This window comes from Perognathus longimembris, chromosome 17, assembly GCF_023159225.1.
Source record: "Perognathus longimembris pacificus isolate PPM17 chromosome 17, ASM2315922v1, whole genome shotgun sequence".
NCBI lineage: Eukaryota > Metazoa > Chordata > Mammalia > Rodentia > Heteromyidae > Perognathus > Perognathus longimembris.
This window is the reverse complement of record NC_063177.1, coordinates 33,824,026-33,833,819: the sequence shown is the minus strand read 5'-3', so window position 1 is coordinate 33,833,819 and position 9,794 is coordinate 33,824,026. Positions and strand designations below refer to the sequence as shown.

Below are 9,794 nucleotides of genomic sequence, written 5' to 3'. Positions count from 1 at the left end.
AACTTGGGGCCTAGGTGCTCTCACTTGGCTTTTTTTATTTAAGATTTCGGTTCTACCACTTGAGCCATAGCTCCATTTCTGGCTTTCTTCTTCTTTTTTTTTTTTTTTTTTTTGCTTGTTACTAGGAAATACAAGTCTCATAGACTTTTCTGCCCAGGCTAGGATCTTGAATAGCTAGGATTACAGATGTAGGCCACCGGCATCTGGCAGGTTTTTTTTTTTTCCTTTTTATTAAATGTTGTAGCTTATGAGAGAATGTAAGGGCTTAGGGCAAAAATAGTGCTTTTGTACTTTTAATTAAGCTATTTGTCAGTACAGTGTTGGTCTCTGAATTCTTGGCTGCTATTTTTCCTATCTCATTTTCCCTGATCTATCTTGCCTCATCCTGAGTCACTGGCTTTATCTGGCAGCAGCAGCAACAGATCACTGATTCATTTACAGCCACACAACTGTCTGAAGTAGAATCACTGGGCACTGATCACAAACTTGTCTGGGTCCTGAGAGACAGACACTGACGCATGCTACATGAAGGATGTGTATTGCTTATAGAGAGGCAATAGAGAACAACAGAAGCCCAGGAGTCAAGCTAGTGCCTCGTGCCTCAGAGAAAACTGCCTGGTGTGGTTGGAGTCTCAGGTATGACTGCAGCCCAAGGACCCTGGAAATCAGCCTGCCCTGGGTTTTACATCCCTGGGTCCATGAATGCATTGAAGGACATTTTATTTCCAGTAGGGACTGGAATAGACCCTGAGCTTTTCTGCTTATATCTTCATTGTTTATGATTCAGTGCTTCCAGTATATTCTAGTCAGTGTGTATATGTGCACACGCATGCCCATGTGCACATGTGTGTGTGCCTGGGCCTGGTCCCTTCGCTTTTTTGCTCAAGGCTCACTCTCTACCACTTGAGCCACAGCTTCACTTCTGGCTTTTTTTTTTCTGGTTAACTGGGAAGAAGAATCTCATTGACTTTCCTGCCTAGGCTGGCTTTGAACCAGGATCTTCGTATCTCAGCCTCCTGAATAGCTAGGATTACAAGCATGAGCCATAGGCACCCAGCTACATCCTAGTTATTCTTAAGGATTACAAGCTAGGAAAGGAGGTGAGAATTGAGACTGCCCCAGGCCCTTCAAGAATGGCCTTTTGAACTGTGTAAGTCCAAAGCCTGTGGCCTTGCAGGGACATGGCTCCTTTGCCAGCAGCAGTGCCTGGGGTGGCCTGCCCAGATCAGAGCTACTATCCTGGCCGAGCCAATTCCCTAAGACTTTTTGCTTCTCTAACATCTAGCCCAAGAACCGTCATCTCACACTGACTCTCCCGTTCTGATAGGCCCCCAGTCCTGACCACACTGGCCTGGTGTCGTCCCACTTGATGTGCTTGATGTACTGATGTGCTGGTTCGCTTCTTGCTTGTGGTCAGATTGCACCGTGATCTTATGGCACCTAGGTGTTCCCAGATCCCAGCTCTTACCCCGGGAATTAAAATGCGAAGGAGCTGACTGAACAAACTAGGAGCTCCTGGACATGCTAGGAAACTTGCCCTGGGGAAAAGGACTCCCAGGCGGCTGCGGCGATTGCCTCAGCGCCCGGCAGGTGGCGCCGCAGAGCCGAGGTCCCGGGCCTTCTAGGCGGAGGTGACGCGGACGTTCTTCCTTCCGCCGGGACGACCGGGGCAGCTCAGCCTAGCGTGCAGCAGTGCGCCCCGGGCGCGCCGTCTCGGTCTCCGGCTCAGGTCTCTAGCTTGCTTCCGGACCCGCCATGGTTCTCTCATGTGCGCGGGCCCGCAGCTGGGTGGCCGTAGCCAAAGGGGCCCAAAGGCACCACCTAGCGGACAATGTGGGAGGATCCCTTCGTTCCGAACCCGCGACCCGGCGGGCGGCTCTTTACGTGCACGTGAGTGGGCGGGGCAGGGGTGGGGAGGGGGCGGGACCCCACCTTGCTGAGATCTGAAACAGGTTTTGGGCCCCAGCAGGGACTTGGAGACATGAAGTCGCTGGTGCTGGGATTACCCTTCTGAGCCTCAGTTTCCTCAAATGGGCACAAGCCCAGTGCGCCCTGCCTTAGGGGATGAGACTGTGTGCAAGGAACCTTGGCAGTGACCAGGGCATCCCCAACCCCTCCCCACCCCACCACGCCTCACTACGCACATGCACCCCATGTCCCCCCAGTGGCCGTACTGCGAGAAGCGATGCAGCTACTGCAACTTCAACAAGTACATCGCCCGCAGTGGCCTGGAGGAGGCCGCCTTGCGGAGCTGCCTGGTGACCGAGACCCAGACTCTGCTTCAGCTCAGCGGGGTGCGAAGGTGTGTGTGTGGGGGGGGGGGGGGTGTCGCAAAATCTTGGGGAGGACAGATGCCCGGTCTCATCATCATCATCATCATCATCTTTTTTTCCCCAGGGTAGAGTCAGTGTTCTTTGGCGGGGGCACCCCCAGTCTGGCCAGCCCCCACACAGTGGCCGCTGTCCTGGAGGCCGTAGCACAGGCAGCTTATCTGCCTGCAGATTCCGAAGTCACACTGGAGGCGAATCCCACTTCAGCCCCAGGCCCTAGGCTGGCAGCGTTTGGAGCAGCAGGGGTCAACAGATTGTCCATCGGTCTGCAGGTAACCCTCACACATCCCCTTCCCCATCCTGGGGAACCCCAGACCATCAGGGCTGTCTCCCTCCTGGTGGTGCATAAACATTTCTGGGTGCTAGATCCCAGTACATAGTAGCCCCAGCATGGACACTTATCGGGCTAGAGATTGAGGGGAGCTAATCTCATGTGTATGCTCACCCGCTTGCAGCAGTACTGAGGTTTGAACTCAAGGCCTCAAGGTCTCATTTGGCTTTTTCTTCAAGGCTGGCACCCTGCCACTTGAGCCACACCTCCACTCCCAGCTATTTGCTGTTTATTTTGAGGTAAGAGTCAGATTTGTCTTCCCCTCCTGGCTTTGAATGGTGATCCTCAGATCTCAGCCTGCTGAGTACCTACCTAGGATGACAGGTGTGAGCCACCAGCACCTGGCAGCATACCATTTCTGATATGTACCTTTATGAGGGGTGGGGGTGGAATGGGGGCAGTACTAGAGTTTAAATTCAGGGCCTCATGTTTGCTCTGCTTGCTTGCTCTGCTGGAGTTTTACTACTTAAGCCATGTCTCCAGCCCTACATTTTGCTGTTTTTTTGGAGTTGGAATCTTATATACTTCTTTTTCTTTTTTGGGCCCAGATCAGCTTTGAACCAGCATTCTCTAGACCTTTACCTCCTAAGTACCTAAAAGGTGTGCCCCTGGCTGAGATATTTTTGCCTAAAATGTGTGTCTTGAAACTAGGTAAACCTAAATTAAGAGACCCACAGGACTAGGGGTTATAGCTTAGTGGTCCAAGCACTTGTTTAGCATGCTCCCCTCAATCCCCAGCACTATGAGAGAGAGAGAGAGAGAAAGAAAGAGAGAGGAGAGAGAGAGAGAGACTTCACTATTATGGTGAGAATGAGATCTTCCCTGTTAACACAGTTTAATGTATGTAGTACAGCAGTTTTAACTATGTAAGTACAATTTTGTAGCAGATCTCTAGCATTTATCAAAAGATATTTTTGAAACAAATTGGTCTATATTCTTCAAAAAATTTGGTGTTAGGGATGGAGCATAAGCTCAAGTGGTAGACTACTTGCTCAGCATGCACCACGTCTTGGGTTCAATCCCCAGCGTGTGCACACCCACCCATGTGTGCGCATGCACACACACACAATGTTATTAAAGGCAAAGAAAATCTAAGAATCCAGAACAAAGGAGGCTTGAGAGACACTGACAGCTGACCTTTGGCTGGGAAAGAAGAAAATTACTTCAGTAGACATTACTGGCCAGGCTTGAATATGACTGTATATTAGATAATGGTGATGTATTATTAGTCTCACACATCTAGAACTCTGTAATTGGATTGTGGTTATGTAAGTCAATGGCCTTGTGTTTAGGTAATACACACTTCAGTATTTAGGCATTAAGGGTATAATATCTGTAACTGTGCTGTCTGGCACAATAGCCACCAGCTATGTGCTAATCACTGCAATGTGGCTCATCTCAGCGTAACTCACTTATGTGTGTCCAGGACTGACTGCAACGGGCAGTGCAGATGAAAGAACATTTCTATCATCACAGGAAGTTTCTGTGAACAGTGCTGGCCCAAAACTCACATTCCCATGTTTCAATCAGTGATATTTTGAGACAAAATAAACAGTGGCCAAAGGTTGTTGATGGGTCTCATTGAAAGTGTTTATTTTACTTTATTTTAACTTGTCTCTAGATTTAAGTTGTTCCAAAATAAAAAAAGTAAAGTTTAAAAAAACAAAACATTCAGGTACCAGTACGAGAGGCCTGTAATCCTAGCTTCTAAGTAGGCTGAGATCTGAGGATCATGGTTCAAAGCCAGCTTGGGAAGAAAAGTGTAAGAGGAAGTGGTGCTGTGGCTCAAGTGGTAGAGTGCTACCCTTGAGCTGAAGAGCTCAGGGACAGAGCCCAGGCCCAGAGTTCAAGACCCACGACCAACAACAAAGAAAAAAGAGGAAGACAGAAAAGTCTGTGAGACTCTTACCTCCATTAGGCAAAAAGATGGAAGTGGAGCTATGTGTAAAGGAATAGAGTGCCTCCCTTTATTAAATAAGCCACATGAGAAGGGGAGGCCCTGAGTTTGACCCCAGTACCAACACACACACACACACACACACACACACACACACACACACACACACACACCTACACATCCCCTGTGTGTTTAGAGTCTGAATTCCAGTCCTGACTTTGCATTTATTCAGCCTCAAGAGCCAGTTACAGGATTAAATTCACTCTTGAATAAGGAGCTCTGGGTACTCTCTTGACCATGGCCCTCCTACCATATGCTGTGTGCCCCCCATCCCAGCATTGCCATGGGTAGAACGTTCCTTCTCCCTCTGAGCTGGTCAGTATGCCTTCCCTGTGTCTCTCCCTCTAGTCCCTGGATGACACTGAGCTTCAACTGCTGGGGCGGACACACTCAGCCAGTGATGCCCTACAGACATTGGCAGAGGCCCGGCGCCTCTTCCCTGGCCGTGTATCTGTGGATCTGATGCTGGGGCTGCCAGCCCAGAAGGTGGGGCCGTGGCTGGGGCAGCTGGAGGAACTGCTGTGCCACTGTGATGATCATCTCTCCCTCTACCAGCTGTCCCTGGAGCGAGGTACCTCACTCTTCACCCAGGTACAGCAGGGCACCCTTCCCGCCCCTGACCCAGAACTGGCCGCTGAAATGTACCAGGAAGGTCGCGCCATTCTGAGAGAGGCTGGCTTCCGTCAGTATGAGGTCTCCAACTTTGCCCGGAACGTGAGTGAAGATGGCTGGAGGTGCAGAGTGGGCAGATTGACTTGTGACTAGGGGCCCCTCTGGGTGGGCTCAGGCTTAAGATAGTGGGACATTTTAATCAGAAGCCCATTGTCTGGGAAGGAAGAGGGCAACCCCCTCCCCCCAACTTTTCCCATGGTGTTCACTGTCCCCTCCTTCCCTCCAGGGGGCGCTCAGTACCCACAATTGGACTTACTGGCAGTGTGGTCAGTACCTTGGCATTGGGCCCGGTGAGTTCCCTATGGATGGCAGAAGGGATGACACAGGAGAGCATGCCATGGCTGGATGCATGTGGGCAGTTTATTTCATCCTTCCAAGCTTGTATTTCCCCCTGTGTAAACTACAGCAAGAAGTAATGTCGACCTTCTAGAACTCTCTGGTATTGTAGGGCACTTGGTAGATGACCAGGCATGTCTCAGAATCCCCTGGGGGGCTTGTAACAGCCCCACATTCTGAGCCCCACCCCCAGAATTTCTGATTAGACAGAGCTGAGGTAGGGCCTGAGAATTTACCTGTGTGCTAAGCATGTGAGGTGTTGTCAGTCTTAGGACCAAACTTTTATGAACCCTTGATTGAATCCGGTAAAGTGCACAGCATTAGCTCCTATCCATGTGGTGGTGTGGTTGGTGTTTTCAGGGGCCCATGGACGATTTGTGCCCCAGGGGGCTGAAGGCCTCCCCCGGGAGGCTCGGATCCAGACGCTGGAGCCTGACAACTGGATGAAGGAGGTGAAGCTGTTCGGACATGGAACCCGGAAACGTGTCCCTCTGGGCAAGCTGGAGCTGTGAGCATCTGAGGGCACAGGGCTCTTTAGCCAGGGTCCCCTCTGTACCCCGGAAACTTCTCCATGTTGACATCCTTATTGCCTGTTTTGCCCCTTACCCCCTGTTCCATGCCCCCGTGGTCCATTCGCGTCTGTCAGCTCTCATCTGCTTCTATTAACCCTCATCAGGGTTAAAGACAAGAAGCGCAGGTCTCTTCCTTGCAGACCTCTTGATGACTTTCCTTCCAGGCTGGAGGAGTGCGTGGCCCTGGGGCTGCGCACTGACGTGGGGATCACTCACCAGGTAAGGGATCAGGGGTTTCTCACAGACCACTGGCTCCTCCTGAGTCTGTGTGTCTCTCCCTCCTGCCCAGGCTCTCCCCCACATTCCCCGCCTTTCCCATTCCTCTGGGTTGGCAGAAAGCTGTAGACAATCTGGTGCAGTGGTCACAACATTGCACAAGGGCTGTACAGACCCTATTCTCATTCCTGTTCTACTACAGCTGTGGGCACAAATCCTTTCCCCTCTCTGAACTGTGATTTTCTCTGCTGTGTGAAGGAACAGATGAGGCAAAGGGGTTCTAAATGTTTTGGAGCCACACTAAAACCTCAGCTAGAAGATGAAGTCAGGTCTGGGAAGCCCTGGTTAGGGCTGGCTCTTCCCTGATTAGGAAGAAGGAGATGGGGAGAGTTGGGAGAGGAGAAGGAGGTTTGGCTTGGCTGGGGCTGGGTTTGCGATGACTGAGCAACAGGGTGGGAAGATCTTCACTTCTCTGTTATCCCACTAACCTGTCCCAGTGTAGCATCAGCTACTGGGATCCCACTGGAGACCCTTCCTCAGTTCTTAGCGACATCTTAGCCATGTGGCCCAGCGAAGTGCAGCTAGCTCATCACCTCTGTCCTTCTGGTTTCCCCAGCACTGGCAGCAGTTTGAGCCCCAGCTGACACTGTGGGACGTGTTTGGAGCAAGCACAGAGGTGAAGGAGCTGCTAGAGCAGGGCCTGTTGTTGCTGGATCACAGGTGTGTTGGAGGAAGTAGGCAGGGAGGGGGCCTGATTTACAGCTCCAAAGACCCAGCAAGCTCAAAAAGACTTGTCTGTGGGTGCTGGGGGCTTGCATGGGTGGGAGTGAGCTTGAATGAATCAGTAGGACTGAAGAGTCACATTCAGGCCTCTTGGTTTTGCAGGGGTCTCCGGTGTTCCTGGGAGGGTCTGGCTGTGTTGGACTCTTTGTTGCTGACCCTTCTGCCTCGACTCCAAGAGGCCTGGCAGCAGAGGACCCCTGTGCCAGGAGATTGGTCAGCTGTTCCTGTGTCCCAGGACAATGCCAGACAGACTTAGAGGGCTAGACCTGCACTGTGGACATCTCTGTTAGCGGTGCCATCTCTTCTTCAAGTGACCAGTGCCTGGCTCTCACATTCCCAAGGGGAATGGTTCAGATGAGGGTGGGGAAGAACATTTCGGTCTGGAAACTGGTGTTCCACTCAGCAGCTCGAGACCCACAGCACCAGCACGTGGCTATCATCTGCGCCAGCTTTTGATGGCCATTTTGATACCCAAACAATGACCTATGTTTGGAAGTCTTTCAACAGAGAATTGCCTAAGAGAAGGCTTCCTCACTCTGGAGTGAGAGGCAGCTGCGTGAGTCAGAAACACTGAATCCGCTCCAGGTATTTGAAGCAGGAAGAAATTTAATATAGGAAGAAGATATTTACAAAACCATTGGGTTTTTAGAGTTAAGGGTGCTTGTTTTATAGAAGGACTCATATTCTGGATGTATCTGATTGTTTCCCAGGGATTGGATTCAAGGTGAATATTTTTAGTAAGAATATTATGTGGAAGCTGGGCAGCAGTAGCTCACACTTGTAATACTAGCTACTTAGGCAACTGAGATCAAGGTTTGATACCAGTCCAGACAGAGAAGTCCATGAGACACTAACCCCAAAATAACTAGTACAAAGCTAAGCTGGAGGTGTGGCTCAAATGTAGATTGCCAGCCAAGCAAGCTCAAGGCCCTGAGTACAAACTCCAGCACAAAACAGAATACTATGTAAAGCTGAGTGCCGGTGGCTCATGCCTGTAATCCTAGCTACTCAGGAGGCTGAGATCTAAGGATCGTGGTTCAGCCTAGGCAGGAAAGTCTGTGAGACTCTTATCTCCAATTACCACCAGAAAACCAAAAGTGGTGCTGTGGCTCAAGTGGTAGAGTGCTAGACTTGAGCAAAAGAACTCAGGGATAGCGTCCAGGCCCAAAGTTCAAGCACCACGACCAACAAAACAAACAAACAAAAGCCAGCCTGGGCAGAGAAGTTTGAAGGATCAGCTAACTAGCAAAAAATAAAAAAAGGGCGCTTTGGCTCCAGTGGTAAAGCACTAGCTTTGAGAAAGCCAAGTGAGGGCTGGGGATATGGCCTAGTGGCAAGAATGCCTGCCTCATATACATGAAGCCCTGGGTTCAATTCCCCAGCACATATACAGAAAATGGCCAGAAGTGGCACTGTGGCTCAATTGGCAGAGTGCTAGCCTTGAGCAAAAAGAAGCCAGGGACAGTGCTCAGGCCCTGAGTTCAAGTCCCAGGACTGGCAAAAAAAAGAAAAAGAGAGAAAGCCAAGTGAGAACATGAGGCCCTGAGTTCAAGCCTCAGTACTGGCACAAAAATGCTAGTTTTGATCCCTCAAGGTGGTTGATATTCTCCTTCTCTATTGTACATATATGTCTTTTTCCTTGAAATTAAGTAGCTTCTCATCTGTGGCCTAGACCCAGCGATGGTCCAATTTTGTCCAATGATTTTGACCTTGATTGAGATTGTTGCTCAGATAAATTCTTGAGTATGGCTCTACGATTCCTTCTACATCAATGAACTGGCATTTATCCTTTTGTGTTTTTTTTTAAAAAGAGCTTTCTTTTGTTTGTTTGTTTTTTAAAGGTATACTTTTTTTTTGTCTTTTCTTTACTGGTACTGGGGATTAAACCTAGGACGTTGCATTTAGTAGGCAAGTGATTTGCCACTGAGCTACATCCCAGCCCCGAGCTTTCTTTTGCTTTACCACTTAGCTCTACCTCCAGTCTTTGTCTTCCCTTTCTGTGAAAAGCTTATCATCTTCACCTGGAAAGTGTATGTAGAGGGGTGGGAGGGAAGGGTGAGAGAGAGAGAGAGAGGGATAGAGAGAGAGGAAAACAGGGACAGAGACAAACAGACAAAGATGGGGAGAAGAGAGGGCCCATTTTTTTTCTGGGAAGAGGTTCTATAGTTTTATTTCTTTTTTTTTTTTTGGCCAGTCCTGGGCCTTGGACTCAGGGCCTGAGCACTGTCCCTGGCTTCTTCCCGCTCAAGGCTAGCACTCTGCCACTTGAGCCACAGCGCCGCTTCTGGCTGTTTTCTGTATATGTGGTGCTGGGGAATCGAACCTAGGGCCTCGTGTATCCGAGGCAGGCACTCTTGCCACTAGGCTATATCCCCAGCCCTATAGTTTTATTTCTTTGCATCATTGGATATTGAACCCAGGGCCTCTCACATGCTAGGCAAAGGGTACCATGATATGCACAGTAACTTAGTATTACAGCAGGTGGAGGCATGCTAGGCTCAGTCTTTTGTGAATGATGGCGGACAGGGTGCCTCTCACGGGTGAGCACGTGTTTTTCCTGTGGGAGGGTGTGTGTGTGTGTGTGTGTGTGTGTGTGA

General features: G+C 50.0%; 1 protein-coding gene across 2 annotated transcripts; it reads left to right on the top strand.

Moving 5' to 3' along the window:
* The first annotated feature begins 1,670 nt into the window (after nucleotides 1–1,670).
* Nucleotides 1,671–8,202, top strand: Rsad1 (radical S-adenosyl methionine domain containing 1). Of its 2 annotated transcripts, XM_048365687.1 has the most exons (10): nucleotides 1,671–1,890; nucleotides 2,166–2,302; nucleotides 2,398–2,602; nucleotides 4,967–5,104; nucleotides 5,210–5,332; nucleotides 5,517–5,580; nucleotides 5,987–6,134; nucleotides 6,363–6,417; nucleotides 7,031–7,134; nucleotides 7,300–8,202. In XM_048365687.1, the coding sequence occupies exons 1-10, from the start codon at nucleotides 1,756–1,758 to the stop codon at nucleotides 7,451–7,453; spliced, it is 1,263 nt and encodes a 420-aa protein (XP_048221644.1). In that variant the 5' UTR covers nucleotides 1,671–1,755; the 3' UTR covers nucleotides 7,454–8,202. The 2 variants fall into 2 exon arrangements, with proteins under 2 accessions (XP_048221644.1, XP_048221643.1); XM_048365686.1 differs by having other exon boundaries at nucleotides 4,967–5,332.
* The last annotated feature ends 1,592 nt before the right edge of the window (nucleotides 8,203–9,794 follow it).